General features: G+C 42.2%; 1 protein-coding gene across 1 annotated transcript in view; it reads left to right on the top strand.

Moving 5' to 3' along the window:
- Nucleotides 1-16,884, top strand: part of LOC118851357 (tyrosine 3-monooxygenase-like) — a 73,018-nt gene that overhangs the window by 39,946 nt on the left and 16,188 nt on the right. Inside the window, 1 exon segment of the mRNA XM_036760802.1 lies at nt 11,536-11,631. Within this exon segment, the coding sequence (XP_036616697.1) occupies nt 11,536-11,631 (96 nt within the window).

Genomic DNA, 16,884 nt, shown 5'->3' with positions numbered 1-16,884 from the left:
GACCACAATTCCAGGACCTGGAATGCAAGCGAGATGTATCAGACAAGTTTCCAGTGTAATGGATGCCTCCCTAGTTACAGGGACTTGGCATTCCTGTTGCTTGGAGGCAGGTGGAAAGGGCTTTTTTTTAAAGTTATTAAGAAACACTGTAGATTACCTTCAGTAAGTGCTATTTGATGACTTGCTCTCTCCCACACAGCTCAGCCATCTGTTCTGACGAAGCCGTTCCATGTTTGCAGCTGGACCTACCTTGTATGAGGTCTGTGCTATGGCAGTCCTTGTGGCAGATTTGCCAGACCCTGTAGAAAAGTCTGGAGAGCTGTACTTCTCCACCCCCACCCTCCCGGCCCTCCCCAGACCAATCAGCTCATTTAGGAGCTCCATGAGCAATGCCAGGGGCCATCAGCTTCTCGTTCCCACGGGTCATCCCCGACCTAGCAACTCACAACTCTGCTACAACAGAAGGCTCCTGGCGGGGCTGCCTGGATGCAGCTACTTCGTGGTACTCTGTTTTCCTGGCACCCAGAAAAGGCAACCTCCAACCGGAAAAACCTCTCTGCCCTGTCTCTAGAGTCATGAGCCTGGCCCAGTACTAGAGGAAAGAAATGTGAGCCTGCTGCTGGGCCTCCCATTCCATCAAGTACGAGACATCCTGTGTGACCTGAGTCTTGAGTTTCCCAAATGAATTTGCTGGCAGTGAACTTTAACTCAGAGAAATGAGGTTTTGGTTAGCAATAGGCAGGAGCTGGAGACCTTCAGGTTCTTGGCCCAGAGTAGGGAAGGGAAGAAATTGGTCAATTAAAATGCAGTTATTAAGCACCTACTCCATACCATGCATGGTGCTAGGATCTAGAAATAGAAAAGGCAAAAATGAAATTGTCTCTGCCCATGAGGCATTTACAATTGTGTGCATGGGTGCATGCATGTGTATGTGTGTGTGTATGTGCATGCATGCATGTGGGGCAAGGGGGAGGGGGAACAAACGTAAATATATAGGGATAGGGGCCAAACCTGCAACATCATCAACATAGAGAACTCCCAGTTAAGGAAATTACCTTTACAATACAGGCGGGTGACCTCTTTACGTCTTACAATTTAAGTGAGTTGCTTGAGGTTCCTGAAAAATTGGATGGATTGCTTAAAGTTACACAGTCGGTATGTGTCAGAGTTAATGCTCAAACCCAGGTCTTCTAGACTCAGAGGCTGTACATAACACCACATTGCCGCAATACCCCATAAGTGTGTTGGTATACAAATAGGTCTGAAATTGAGACCGAGGGGTTAAGTGACCCTCTCTCAGCTAGTGTCCAAATGAAGATTTGAACTCAGGTCCTTGTGACTGTCAGCCCAGACATGCACCACCCAGCTACCTGGCATAGTTTTGCCACATGTGTGATACTGAGCAAGTTACTTCATCTCAATCAATCTGTTTCTTTGTCTGTTGAAATGACTGTTGGATTAGATGATCCGGCTCTACAGAGATCTACGAACCTATGAACCACAGCTTTTGCTGCCTGTGTGGCCTTGGACACGTCAGTCAACTTTTCAATTCAATTCAGTAAACATTTACTAAGAAGCTACTGTGCCAGGCGCAATGTTAAGATACAAAAAGAGGCAAAAAACAGTCCCTGCCCTCAAGGAGCTTATAATTTAATGGAGGAAACAACAAGCAAGCAAGCCACATATAGGACAAATGTGTTGTTCAGTCGTTTCAGTTAGGTACAACTCTTTGTGACCCCATTTGAGGTTTCTTTGGCAGAGATATTGGAGTCGTTTGCCATTTCCTTCTCCAACTCCTTTTACAGATGAGGAAACTGAGGCAAACAGGGTTAAGTGACTTGCCCAGGGTCACACAGCTAGCAAGCATCTGAGGTCAGATTTGAATTCAGGAAGATGAGTCTTCCTTAATCTGGGTCTGGCACCCTATCCACTTTGCCACCTAGCCGCCCATACTGGATAAATAGGAAATAATAGAGAAGGCACTAGAATTAAGAGGGGTTGTGGCTGTAGGAGGTGATATTTTAGTGGGATTTTCAGGTTCTTCATTGACAAGGAACCTTTAAGGCCCCTCTTAGCTTTAGACCTATGACTCTATGATAAGAATTGGTAACATGAAAACATTAAAGTTCATAGATTGGGAGCTGGAAGGGACCTGAGAGGCCATCAAATCCAATACTCTTATTTCACAGATCAGGAAACTGAAGCAAGTGATATGACTTGTCCAAGGTCACATAAAAGAGTTAGAGATAAGATTTGAACACCAAGTTCAGTACTCATTCCATGACCCCAGATTACTAATTTTGTTGTTCAGTCATTTCAGTTAGGTACAACTCTTTGTGACTCCATTTGAGGTTTCTTTGGCAGAGACATCGGAGTGGTTTGCCATTTCCTTCTCCAGCTCAATTTACAGATGAAGAAGCTGAGGTAAACAGGGCTAAGTGATGTGCCCAGGGTCACACAGCTAGTAAGTGTCTGAGGTCAGAGTCTAACTCAGGAAGATGAGTCTTCCTGCTTCCAGGCCCTGTGCTCTATCTGCCATGCCCAATAATTACTAGTAGAGGTCCCCAGTCTGCAGAGCTATCCAACTCTTCACTCCAGTCGAGGTCATGAATACCTGACCTAGGTTTCATATTTCCTACCATCTTAGCATTTATCTATAAGAAAGATGTTATTTGGGTTTTCTAGTTTCGTTTTGTTTTTTCTCTGGATCAAAGTCTGATTTTATGCTGCTTGATTATTACACATTTGCTTTGCTATAGAAGTCTAATTGTACCAAATAACCCTAGCTTACACGTGTATAAGATTTTATTCACAGCAAACTAGTGATGGGAACGATTCTGGGATTATCAGATGTATTAGGAGGGCAGAGTTTATAATCTCAAAGAGGATCATAAACATGTCTGAAAGGTTCGGAACCGCCGGATATAAGAAACTCTCAAAGTAGAAGGTAGAAGAATCAAACATATATTTAGGCTCCACAGTAACCAACCCATGAACCAGCAACCCCATTTTGATATATTGATCAAAAGCTTCCAGGCCCAATAAGTACGCCTTGAAAGAGTAACCAGGAGGCTACAGAGAAGCATGATTGCGTAAAGCAAAATCATGCTTCCCCCTCTATGGTAAAAAGATTACCCACTGGCCTGAAGTCTTTGTTCAGCTTCCTCCCGTAGGTCAGCTCTGCTACTGGCAGCTCCTGCTTCAGCTGTGGCTGTAGCTATGGCTGTGACTGCGGCTGTAGCTGTAGCTGTAGCTGTCTCTGGCTCCAACGGGAGCTGCTTTTAACCATCCAGCTTCTGCGGGGGTGTAAGGTACGCCGGGGAAAGCACAGGTTCTTTCAATCTGCTTAAGCAAGGTGAAGGGGTTGACCGGGAAGCACAGGTTCTTTCCATCAGCTTAAGCAAGGGAAGCAAGGTGAAGGGGCCGACAAGCTTACTCCAGTCCAACATACAAACAGCATTCAGTTCAGGGGAAAAAGCCAAACTAGTCAAGGGCACTTGTTGACTAAGTGCTAAGGAGCCCATTTTTGGTTGCCAATACACTCCACCCCTTGTTATAGGATACATAATCTAATCAGCCATGTATCCTAGAACATACATCGTGATCCAATTACAAAGGAAACTAAAACATATCATTCATTATAAAGCAAAACATATCATTTGGTGACATTCCTAAATATTGGTTTACAATTCAAATGTGATCCACCCCTAGGTCCCAGCAAGATAATCTCTTCAATCAATCATCCCAAAAATAATTATTAATAATTCAAATGTCCACCCCTAGATCCTTGTATCCATTACATAGGATCAATAATATCATAATAATAAAACAACATAGCAAAGATAACACAAAATAAGTAAACATAGAACACTATCATCATTCCCACCCCCCCCCTTGAATGATTGGGGCTCAAAATCTTGGGGTAAGGGGTGAAGGTCTCATTTTCCATAGCTTCTTCATGCTGAAATTGGATGTAGAGATGGCCCTGCCCCAAAAAGTCCCATTCCAGAGGTCAGTTCTTTAACGAGCTGGCAGGAATTCCAAGAATGCTATGTGCTTAGGCAGTCACCAGAAAGTGCAGGGTGCTTAAGCCTAAAGGAAACAAAACTAGCAACAACGTTAGCCAAAACAAAGGACAAAAAGAGTAGACAAGTATGGACTATTATTCTTCAAATAAAATCATCTCAAGTTTGGTTGAGATTTCAGTTATGCAAAGATCCAACATCAGAGCCAAACTCAGGTGGGAAATGTTTCTTTTCAAAAGGAACATAATGAGGAAGCCAAGAGGATCCCACCCTAGATAGAGACTAAGATTGTCCTCTCAGCCTTTCCCCAGATGTACAAGGAAACACAATGGGAAAATTAAACTAAGAGGATCCCATCCTAGATAGAGACTAGGATTGTCCTCCCAGCCTTTCCCCAAATGTACAAGTTTTCATCCGTTAATCACACAAGGTTACCTTTCCTCTGAGTGGCTTATGGCATTTACCAGCATCAGCCATACCTGTGGAGTCTGTGAATCTATTATTATAACCTATTCACGGTAAAATATATGGTTCAGGGGTACGATTTGGTAATTATTTTCCCCTGAATAGACAACTGTTACAGTGTTGTCCTTCCCATGGGCTATAACTTCTGCAGCCTTTGGAATATCATCTGGCTTCCGTTTTACCCATACCTTAGCTCCTGACTTTATTCTATCAATGGAGCAAGACCCTTTTGCCCCTCTAGTAGTTATTTTGGGAGGAGGGTCAGTTTTCACAAAGGGTATTTTTTCACAGGGGATAATAATCACTTGAACCATCCTATCATTTCTACAAAATTGTACAGGTTTTTTACCCATATTCTGGAGTGTCACAACAATTTCTTTTTGATAATTAGAATCTATCACTCCAGCCAATACATGTATTCCTTGAGCCGCTAATCCTGGTTTAGGTAATATCCGTCCAAGATGATTCTTGGGGATTCTCATACATACTCCAGTAGGGGTTTTTCTTATCTCTTTCCTATTTAACCTAAAATTCTCTATACAATGTAAATCATATCCTGCTGAACCAGGTGTTCCTGGACTTGGTAGTGGGACATCTTCCCTCACAGTCCAAAATTCAATGTTTTGGATCTCACATGTTTGCTGTTCTCTGATCTGCAGATTTGGGGTCATCATTCTGGCTAGAGGTGTACTCCCCCCTAAGGGCCTATTATTCAAATTACGTAAGGCAATAGACAAATTATCCTTCCAATGTCGATATGAATTATTTGAGCTTAATTTTCTCAGCTGTTCTTTCAACAATCCATTCATTCTTTCAATTAGCCCAGATGCTTGTGGGTAATATGGAATATGATATCCATTCTATATTATTCAACACACAATATCTTTTCACTTCTTTGCCCTTGAAATGTGACCCATTGTCACTTTGAATCTGCATTGGGGTTCCATAATATAAACTTACAATATCTAGAGTTTTACAGGTGTTTTTCTGAGTTGCGTCTTTATAAGGACAAGCCACTAGTACACCTGAATAGGTGTCAACACACGTACATACATATTTACATCCTTTATCCTGGGGTAGTGGGCCAATATAATCTATCTGCCAAATTTGGGCTGGAACTTTTCCCCTTGCTATTTCTCCAGTAACTATCCTAGGAAGAGTTCGTTCTTTTTCTAATTGGCATATACAACACTCCTCTGTTATTTGTTTTAACAACGCATGAGAAATACTGATACCTCGATCCTGTGCCCATCGATGGGTGGCCTGGACCCCTAAATGGCCAGCAGTCTGGTGGACCCATCTTGCTAAGGCTGGGTCATCAGTTGGAGTCGGAGTAGGGACAATACATTCAGTAGCAATCTTTGCTAGTCGATCCGCATGTGCATTGTACTCACGTTCTGGTGTGGTCAGGGTTGCATGAGCATCAACATGAAAAACTGACAGATCTGTAACCAAAGACATGTCCCATATATTTTCCCATAACTCTTTACCCCAAACTTGTTTGCCATGAATCTCCCAATTCTGATTCCTCCATATAGGCATCCACGTAGCTAATCCATTAGCTACCGCCCACGAGTCAGTAAATATATGACACTGTCCTCCTTTCTCTGCTCTGATGGCCTGATGCACTGCCATCAGTTCAGCATATTGGCTACTTCCACCTATCCCAGAACTTTCCAGAGTTCTCCTTGTACAGGGGTTATAGGCTACTGCTTTCCAATGTCTCTTCTGTCCTAAATATTTTGCTGTCCCATCAGTAAACCAAGCATGTTTCTTCTGTTCTTCATTTAGTCCGTCATATCCATTATTCCATTTCACTAAGGATGGTACCATCTGTTGCTTAGATTCAAGGGGCTTTTCATTGCTCTCAGTATCAATGTTCGCCACAGATTCATGTAGAGCAGAAACTCCATTTTTGCCTGCTCTGGACCTATTCTGAATATACCACTTCCATTTGATTATGCTTGCCTCTTGTGCATGTCCAATTCTGTGAGAAGCTGGGGTACTCATTACCCAAGTCATAATTGGAATTCCAGGCCTTAATACCACTTCATGACCCAGAGTTAGTTGCTCAGTTTCTACTAAAGCCCAATATGCAGCTAACAGCTGCTTCTCAAAAGGTGTATATTGCACTCCAGATGAGGGCAGTTTCCTTGACCAAAAGCCTAAAGGTACACTTCGGCTTTGTTGTTTTTGCCACAGACTCCAATTTGCATAGTCATCTTGTACAGTCACTTGTAACTCCACTGGCCCATTTTGCATAGGCCATAAGTCTAGAGCTAATTGGATAGCAGCCTTTGCTTCCTCAAAAGCTCTACTTTGTTCAAGTCCCCAGTCAAATTCATATTTCTTTCTGGTGACTTTATACAAGGGTTTTAAAATCTGTCCCAAATGTGGGATGTGGTGTCTCCAATAACCAAACAGCCCTATGAACTTTTGGGCCTCTTTCTTATTGGTAGGGGTGGGAAAATCCTGGATTTTTTGTCGAGCTTGTGGGAGAATTTCTCGCAGTCCTCTATTCCACTGTATCCCCAAGAATTTTACAGTTTGAGCTGGCCCTTGAACCTTTGCGGGGTTGATTTCCCATCCTTTGCTTTTCATATGGTCAATTAATAATGCTAAACTCTCCTCCACCTCCTTTATATTCTTTCCCTGTATCATGATGTCATCTATGTAATGTGTAAGCTGTACACCAGGTAACTTTAATTCATCCAAATGTTCAGCTACAATCCTGTGGCAAATAGTTGGGCTATGAATATATCCTTGCGGCAGGCGTGTAAATGTATACTGTCAGCCTTGCCAAGTAAAAGCAAACTGATTCCATTGCTTGGGGTCTATTGGGATTGTAAAGAAGGCATTGGCCAAATCAATAACTGCATACCAAGTCCCTTCACGTTTTTGTATTCTCTCTATTAAAGTAACCGTGTCTGGGACAGCAGCATACAAGGGAGGAGTCACTTTGTTCAGCTGTCTATAATCTACTGTCATCCTCCATGTCCCATCTGACTTTCGGACTGGCCAGACAGGGTTGTTCCATTGAGTAGTTGTAGGGACTAACACTCCTGCCTCAACACATTCTCTTATAGTGTTGGCAATTTCATCTTGCCCATCTGGCACACGATATTGCCTCAAAGTAATTATTTTAGAAGGTTCGGGCAAAGTGATTGGATCCATCTTGATTTTCCCCACTAAGACTGCATTAATGCCTATTTTCCTCACAGCAAATTGGTATTTCCCTTCGGGTAAATTTAAGGTCATACCCTTCAATATGTCTATTCCAATGATGTATTCGGGAATAGGCACAATAACCACACTATATTCTTTCTTGGGCAACTGTCCAATTTTCATCATTAATTTAACTTGCCTGGCTGATATTTCAGTCCCTCCTAGTCCTGTAATGGTAATAGGAGTTCCATGGCTGAACTTGTCTGGATTTCCATAAATAAGGGTGGCCTCGGCCCCAGTATCTATTAATGCCTCAGTTACCGTACTTGACCCATTTTTCCAATATATGGTCAAGTTAATGTGAGGTCTGCAATCCAGCCTGTGTATTTCCTTAATTTGGACTGGGGCTCGGCCTGTTCCCTAGTATTCCCTTTCATGTGATTCACTTGGGTTTGAAGGTTCAACATCTGTAGCATTTGCAGGAGCAGTTCTTATTTCCCTATCTCTCCTGTTATCAAGGCCTTTATCTCTATACATTCTATATAATTCATTGGTTGGAATTCCATCTATCATTTCAAAACCTACCCCTGCTCTCAATAAAGCAGTAAACATTTCTTTCCTTGTTACTCTCCTTTGGCGCCAAGTTTGCTGGTTATTCACCCTTCTCTCTCGAGGAGATCTATCCCTTCCCCAGTCACCTAAGTCATGTAACTGTAAAATCTTATTTATCATTGTTGTAAGACGGCTCCCTACTTCTCCAAGTAATAAATTCAAAATTAGTTGTTTATAAGCAGGGGGAGCTGTCCTAATTATTAAATTCCTATGAGGCAGTCCCATTGGATCATTGTAATATTTGTCTGCGGTTCCTATCATAATGGCAGTCTTCATCACCTCCTCCTTTAGTCTCATGATACAATCTCTAAGTGAATACCAGGGTCTGTGCTCAGTGGGCCACATAGAATCAGTAGCATATCTCTTATTGCATCCCACAGCGGCTAATGCCAACAGAGTAGTCCTGCTATCACCATCTCCTTGCTGATGATGTTCCCTAAAAGCTTGTTGAACTAGAGGATCATGGCTGATACCTATGAATCTCATGCAGTCTGTCCTATCTACTGATATTCCACTGGCCCCTTGATCACTGAGTCTTACCATCCAAGATATCAATGGTTCTCCTATTCTTTGGCTGAATCTACTCAAAATATCTGTGACCTCTTGTGGTGAGAAATCTTCCTGAATTTCCCTTGTAACTGAATCTTCACCTCGGGTTTCTGTCTTCCTCCTTTGTATGGGTCGAGCCCTTGTCTGATCATTTAACCATCTCCTATTCTCTGTGTGAGGGACATCCTGAACCCCAGTAGTGTTTTGTGCCTCAGCCCCTAACATTGTCTCATTTTCCCCCCACTCACTTCCTCTGCCACCATGGCTAGGACGAAGCAGGCAGTCAGGCTCTTTCTGGGCTGGGTTGAAATGCACTCTGGGCTTTTTTGGTCTCCTGTTGCTCTTAGCCACATTAATAGAAAAGTTCTCATTTGAGTCAGTTTGGTCTCCTGCTATCTGAGATTCCTCTTCTTGCTGTGGGGTAGGAGTGCCCCCATGTCTTTCACTTAATCTCAATCTTTCATATACTAGCCGGTAGGCTGATAACACTATCCAGCTTTGCCTAGATAGTGATGCCCCTGACTGAATCCCAACTTCTTGTAAACACTTTTCCAAATCCCTAGGATCTCCTCTCCGTAGCCTTGGTTCCCAGTTTTCACAGGGTCCAGCTTTTTTAGCCAATTCTTTTGCTAGGGAGGAATAAAATGGATCCTCCCATCCTGGGATATTCATCTCTTCCTCTGGAATTGTTCTGCTTCTAAATAGAGATCTTATACCTAGCGATCCCATCCTCGTCGCCAAATGTATTAGGAGGGCAGAGTTTATAATCTCAAAGAGGATCATAAACATGTCTGAAAGGTTCGGAACCGCCGGATATAAGAAACTCTCAAAGTAGAAGGTAGAAGAATCAAAACATATATTTAGGCTCCACAGTAACCAACCCATGAACCAGCAACCCCATTTTGATATATTGATCAAAAGCTTCCAGGCCCAATAAGTACGCCTTGAAAGAGTAACCAGGAGGCTACAGAGAAGCATGATTGCGTAAAGCAAAATCATGCTTCCCCCTCTATGGTAAAAAGATTACCCACTGGCCTGAAGTCTTTGTTCAGCTTCCTCCCGTAGGTCAGCTCTGCTACTGGCAGCTCCTGCTTCAGCTGTGGCTGTAGCTATGGCTGTGACTGCGGCTGTAGCTGTAGCTGTAGCTGTCTCTGGCTCCAACGGGAGCTGCTTTTAACCATCCAGCTTCTGCGGGGGTGTAAGGTACGCCGGGGAAAGCACAGATTCTTTCAATCTGCTTAAGCAAGGTGAAGGGGTTGACCGGGAAAGCACAGGTTCTTTCCATCAGCTTAAGCAAGGGAAGCAAGGTGAAGGGGCCGACAAGCTTACTCCAGTCCAACATACAAACAGCATTCAGTTCAGGGGAAAAAGCCAAACTAGTCAAGGGCACTTGTTGACTAAGTGCTAAGGAGCCCATTTTTGGTTGCCAATACATCAGACAACGTAGATGAGAGATGAGAGATGTTTCCATCATAGCCAGGAAGCTTTGAAATAGTGAAGCTGGGACTTTGAACCAGACACTCTTTGACTCTCAAACAATATTCTTTCCTTTATGCTGCCTCCTCACTCATGAATTTCAGAACAAAATGTCAACTGAAGTCAACTCCCTTTGACTTATCAGGCCTCATTTCATTTTGTAGAGGGGAGTTAGAGGCAGATTTAGAAAGAGCCACTCAGTTATCCTGAAGTCTGACCTCTGAAGAGGAAAGGCGCTTCCAGGTTAACTGGTACAGCTAAGAGCCAGTGGAGCTGAGGTCACAATGAGTGGAGATTCTGTTCAACACTCCCACTGAATGGTCTCACAGTAAAAACCCCAATAGAGACAGAATATTTGTTAGAGATGGAACCACCCTTAGACAGATCATCTGGACCAAAGTCTTCATTTTTACGGATGTGATAAAAATGTCAGCTACAATTATTGCACTTGGTGAGTGTGCAGTGAAATATTATTGTGGACCAAAGCCATCAGGAGAGATTTCATAAAGGAAGCCAGATTTAGGCCAGACTTTGAAGAATGAGTGGGCTTCAGAAAAAGGGGCTGGGGAATAAGCCCGACTCAGAGGCTAGGGAACAGTGAGGAAAGCATGCTGCTCTGGAGGCAGCTGGTGGAGAATTTAATTCTATTCAATTTGACTCGATAATCATTTATCAGCTACTTATTTTGCACGGGACGGTCCCATCTCTGATACATATCTGCTGTGTGCTCCTGGACAAGTCACCTAACTTCTGAGTGACCAATCTCCCCAGGGAACTAAGACTATAAATTTCAGACAAGTTGAATAGGTAGAGGGGTTTTCCTAATTTGGAAGTTCTCTTCACCAATGAAATAATGAGTCCAGTCATAGGATCATAGTTTTGGACATAGAAAACACCTGAGAGGGTCATCTAGTTCAATCTGCTATTTTTACAGGGAATGAAACTGAGGCCCAGAGTAAGATCAAGTGACTTGGCCAGGGTCATACCACTGGGGAGCGTCTGGAGTAGCGTTTGAACTCACCAGGTCTTCCTGGTCGAGCACTTTATCCACTAAACCACACTCTGTAGTTTGATGAGTACAAAGGAGAGCTCAAACAAAAAAGGGATGAGTACTCAGAGAAATGGAAAGGATCATTTCCAATTGGAATGATCTTTCAAAATCTCATGAGATCTTCCCATTCTTTAATGCAATTCCTGAAAGATTTGGTTCTGACCATTTGCTTTTTCTCTTTTGCATGATCAGGTCTATTGGTTCACTGGGGAATTTGGTCTCTGCAAACAGAGTGGGACCATCAGGGCTTATGGACCTGGCCTTCTTTCATCCTATGGGGAGCGGATGGTAAGTGTGTTCTCTATCTTGTTAAACAGTCCTTCTTCATCACTCCTGAGCCCTCAGCTTCTCCCATCATTCATCACCAATAGGTGCACCATTCATCACCAATAGATGCATCATTCCATCATTCATTCATTCATTTATTGAATAGCCATCATTCACTCATTCAATAGTTGTCATTCATAATTCATTCAAGTTTTCATTCATTCATTCAAGAGTTATCATTCATTCATTTATTTGTTTTCATTCATTCATTTTCATTAATCATTCAAGAGTTATCATTCATTCATTCATTCAATAGTTCTCATTCATTCATTCATTCACTCATTTATTCAAGAATTATCATTCATTCACTCATCATTCATCAGTGACTAGAAGGAATTGCTCTTCTTCCCTTCCAGATTCTTTTCAGCTCTTCTTGGCCTAGAGAACTCCCAAGTCCCCCAAACTGATCAGTTTTTCCACTAGAGGGCAGCGTGGAGCCTGCTAAAAACTGCCATTTTGGAAACTAGATGGGGGTAGTGGTGAGAAGTGTGCTAAAGTGGACCTTCATTTTTATGTGTCAGGGAAGACAAAGTTCCAAGCAGCTGCCCTCATTACTGTTAACAAATGCCGCTGAACAGCAAATGATTTTGTCCAAAAATCTCTGAATTCAAAAGCTCTGGAAAGCCACAGACCAACTCTAATCTGGAATGTCTGTGTTTATTCTCTTGCTGGTGAAGGACTGGATTTCCCTGAGGCCCCTTATCTTCTTTCTCAAGACTTGGCATTGTGTACAAGAGAATGGAGAGGGTCGGAAAACGCAAAGGGATGTTTACAATCTTTCCCATTAGAATTACTGTACTGGGAATGAAGGTGACCACTTAGCCAAGCCCAATCAGGAGGAGGTCCCAGAGAGCCTAAGACTGGATGTTTTTCTTTTATAAAAAAATATTAATTTGTATTACTAGTTTTTCTTTCTATATCACCTACATTTCAAAATGCATCTCTCTCCTTCCTCTTCCAGAGAACCATTTTGTATAGGAGGCATAAGTAGATCGAGTGCTAAGCTTGGACTTAGGAAGAGGTGAGTTTGAATCTTGCCTGCGATACTTAGCAGCTGGCTGACCCACTTTCAGTCTTAGTTTCCTCTTCTGCAGAATGGGGATAGTAATAGCATCTACCACCCAAGGCTGTTATGAGGATCAACTCTACATACTTAAGTGCTTTGAAACCTTTACTGTTGTTGCTATTCAGTCATTTTCAGTCAAGCCTGATTCTTTGTGACCTGATTTGGGGTTTTCTTGGCAAAGATACTGGAGTGGTTTGCCATTTCCTTCTCCAACTCATTTTACAGATGAGGAAACTGAGGCAACCAGGGTTAAGTGACTTGCCCAGGGTCACCCAGTTAGTAAGTGTCTGAGGCCAGATTCTAACTCAGGCCCCAGCACTCTATCCAATGCACCACTTCTCTGCCTTTATTCCAAACCTTAAAGCACTATAAATGTTATCTATTATGGTTCTTGTTGCCATTATTATTAAGATTATTATAGAGATTAGACCTCAGATTTCATTGCTATGGGGAACTCACTCTATTAATGTAGGTTGGAACATTTTTTGCAACTTATACTTACAGAAAGTTGCCTAGAACAGTTAGAGGTTAAGTGACTTCTCCAGAGTCATATAGCCAAGTATGTGTCGGGGAAGGACTTGAACCCAGGTCTTCCGGGCCTTATATCCACTATGGAAGAGGTGTCAAACATGCCGCAGTTGCTGGATTAAACTTTAATTAGGAAACATTTAACCAAATAAATAGATGCAACAAAACACAGGCAATATTAGTATGTGGTTTTCCAAGTCAATATCCTCTGGGATCCTTATGGATGATTTAGAGGGCCCTGTTTCTATTTTAATTTGACAGCACTGTACCAAATGATATTGCCTTTAATCTCTTGTAACAAAGACTAAAAAAGACAGTGAAAGTATTTCAATAAAACTCAACCATGTAGCCTCTTAAAGGGGATGTGTTCTCCCTTCATCTCATCCAAATATTTCCTTTGGACAAAACCAAGACTCAGGGAGATTAAAGGTGAGAGATAGGGAGCCAAGATGGCAGCTGGAAAGCAGGGACTTGCATGAGCTCCCCACCACATCCCTCCAAAAACCTATAAAAAATGGCTCTGAACAAATTCTAGAATTGCAGAACCCACAAAATAGCAGAGGGAAGCAGGGATCCAGCCCAGGACAGCCTGGATGGTCACTGGATGAGGTCTATCGCGCATGGAGTGGAGGGGAGCAGAGCTCAGCATGGGAGGCAGCAGGACCAACCAGACCAGGAGCCAGGCAGGACAGGCCCTGGTACCCTGAATCAGTGAGCTGTGGCAGTTACCAAACTTCTCAACCCACAAACACCAAAGACAACAGAGAAGGTTAGTGGGAAAAGCTACGGGTGACAGAGTTCGTGGTTCAGCCACCGCCCCAGGGGCAGCGGGGGAGGTGCAGCTACAGAACTACAGCTGCAGTTAATTCCAGCCCCAAGCCCACGTGGTGGGAGGAATTAAGTGGGGGATCAGAGCAGGAGTGAAGAGCCTACTGAAGATTTGTGTCAGGTCCGGGTTGGTGGTTCTTGAGGAAGGAGGAGTGCTGGTGTGGCAGAGCTGGCTGTATAGAAAAATCTCTGAAATCAATGACGCAACCCCTCAAGCTTGGAACAAAGTACTCTTTGCTCTACAAGCAGTCATACCCCGACGAAAAACTATATTAGGAAGGCAGAATTTATGATTTCAAAGAGAATCTCATATGTGCCTAAAAGGTCTGGAACCGCAGGATATAAGGAATTCTCTAGGCAGAAGGCAGGAGAACTAAAGCATGTATTTACACTCCACAATAACAAGCCCACAAACCAGCGTCCCCATTTTGATATTTTCATCAAAAGCTTCCAGGCCCAATAAGTCCGCCTTATAAGGGTAACCAGGAGGCCACAGAGAAGCGAGATGGTATAAGACAAAATCGTATACATGCTTCCCCTCTACGGTAAGAAGATTACCCACTAGCCTCTAGTCAGCTCTGCTACCGGCAGCTCAGCTTCAGCTGTAGGCGTCTCTGGCTCCAACCGGAAAAGGAAAGGAGGATCTTCAAGCTGTCCTCTCCCCTCTTATAGAGTTTTTGACATCATCAAGCGCCTCCTGAATGACCAGGGCCGATTGGTTCTTGACTTGGCCCCTCCCCCTAGCATAGACCACGTTAACACACCTCCTCTCAGCCAGCGCCACGACTCATCACACAGGAAGCTCTGGTCCTGCCCCGGAAGAGCAAGCCCCAGCGTCCAGGGAAGCTCAATGAGGCAAGCTGAGTCATTCAAAGAAAACAAAGTCCATTCTGGCTACAAAAACTCAAGGGTCAAGTAAGTTGTCTGGGAACATGGCCAGGCAGCGAAAACACACCCAGACTCAGTCTCAGACTTTGGAATCCTTCTTTGGTGACAAAGAAGACCAAAACATACAGCCTAAAGAAGTCACCAAAGTCCAAGAGCCTACACCAAAAGCCTCCAAGAAAAACATGAACTGGTCTCAGGCCATGAAAGAGCTGAAAAAGGAGTTGGAAAAACAAGTTAGAGAAGTAGAGGAAAAATTGGGACAAGAAATGAGAATGGTGCAAGAAAACCATGAAAAACAAGTCAATGACTTGCTAAAGGAGACCCAAAAAATACTGAAAAAATATTGAAGAAAACAACACTTTAAAAAATAGACTAACTCAAATGTCAAAAGTGCTCCAAAAAGCCAATGAGGAGAAGAATTCCTTGAAAGGTATTATTTCCGTGAAAGGAATTATTTTGCCCAACTGTATGCCCATAAATTTGACAACCTTAGAGATATGGATGAATATCTACAAAAACATAAACTGCCCAGGCTAACATAGAAGGAAGTGCAATTTCTTAATAACCCCATATCAGAAAAAGAAATTGAGCATGCCATCAATGAACTCCCTAGGAAAAAATCTCCAGGGCCAGATGGTTCTACATGTGAATTCTATCAAACATTTAAAGAACAACTAATTCCAATACTTTGTAGACTATTTGGGAAAATAGGTGAAGAAGGAGTCCTACCAAATTCTTTTTATGACACAAATATGGTACTAATACCCAAACCAGGTAGAGTTAAAACAGAGAAAGAAAATTATAGACCAATTTCTCTAATGAATATTGATGCAAAAATTTTAAATAAAATATTAGCAAAAAGATTGCAGCAACTCATCACGAGAATAATACACTATGACCAGGTAGGATTTATTCCAGGAATGCAAGGCTGGTTCAGTATTAGGAAAAGTATTAGCATAATTGACCATATGAACAACAAAACTAGCAGAAACCATACAATCATCTCAATACACGCAGAAAAAGCCTTTGACAAAGTACAACACCCATTCCTATTAAAAACACTAGAAAGCATAGGAATAAGTGGAACCTTTCTCAAAATTATAAATAGCATCTACCTAAAACCATCAACAAGCATTATTTGTAATGGGGATAAACTAGATGCATTCCCAATAAGATCAGGGGTGAAACAAGGATGTCCCTTATCATGCCTATTATTCAATTTGGTATTAGAAACATTAGCTGTAGCAATAAGAGAAGAAAAAGAAATTGAAGGAATTAGAATAGGAAAAGAAGAAACTAAATTATCACTTTTTGCAGATGATATGATGATTTATCTAGAGAATCCTAGAGAATCAAGTAAAAAACTACTTGAAATAATAAACAACTTTAGCAAAGTTGCAGGATATAAAATAAACCCACATAAATCCTCAGCATTCCTATACATTACTGACAAAGCCCAACAGCAAGAGATAGAAAGAGAAATTCCATTCAAAGTTACTGAAGGCACTATAAAATATTTGGGAGTCTATTTGCCAAGACAAACCCAGGGCCTATATGAACATAACTATGAAACACTTTTCACGCGAATAAAATTAGATCTAAATAAATGGAAAAATATCAGTTGCTCATGGTTAGGCCGAGCTAATATAATAAAAATGACAATTTTACCTAGATTAATCTATCTATTCAGTGCCATACCAATCAAACTACCAAAAAATTGTTTTACTGAGCTGGACAAAATAATAACAAAATTCATTTGGAAAAACAAGAGGTCTAGAGTATCTAGGGTATTAATGAAAAGAAATGCTAGAGAAGGTGGCTTAACCACACCAGATATTAAACTGTACTACACAGCAGCAGTCATCAAAACTGCCTGGTACTGGTTAAGAAACAGGGGTGTGGAT

The sequence above is a fragment of the Trichosurus vulpecula genome, chromosome 5, assembly GCF_011100635.1.
Source record: "Trichosurus vulpecula isolate mTriVul1 chromosome 5, mTriVul1.pri, whole genome shotgun sequence".
Classification (NCBI taxonomy): Eukaryota; Metazoa; Chordata; class Mammalia; order Diprotodontia; family Phalangeridae; genus Trichosurus; species Trichosurus vulpecula.
This window is presented reverse-complemented; position numbering and strand designations above follow the sequence as displayed.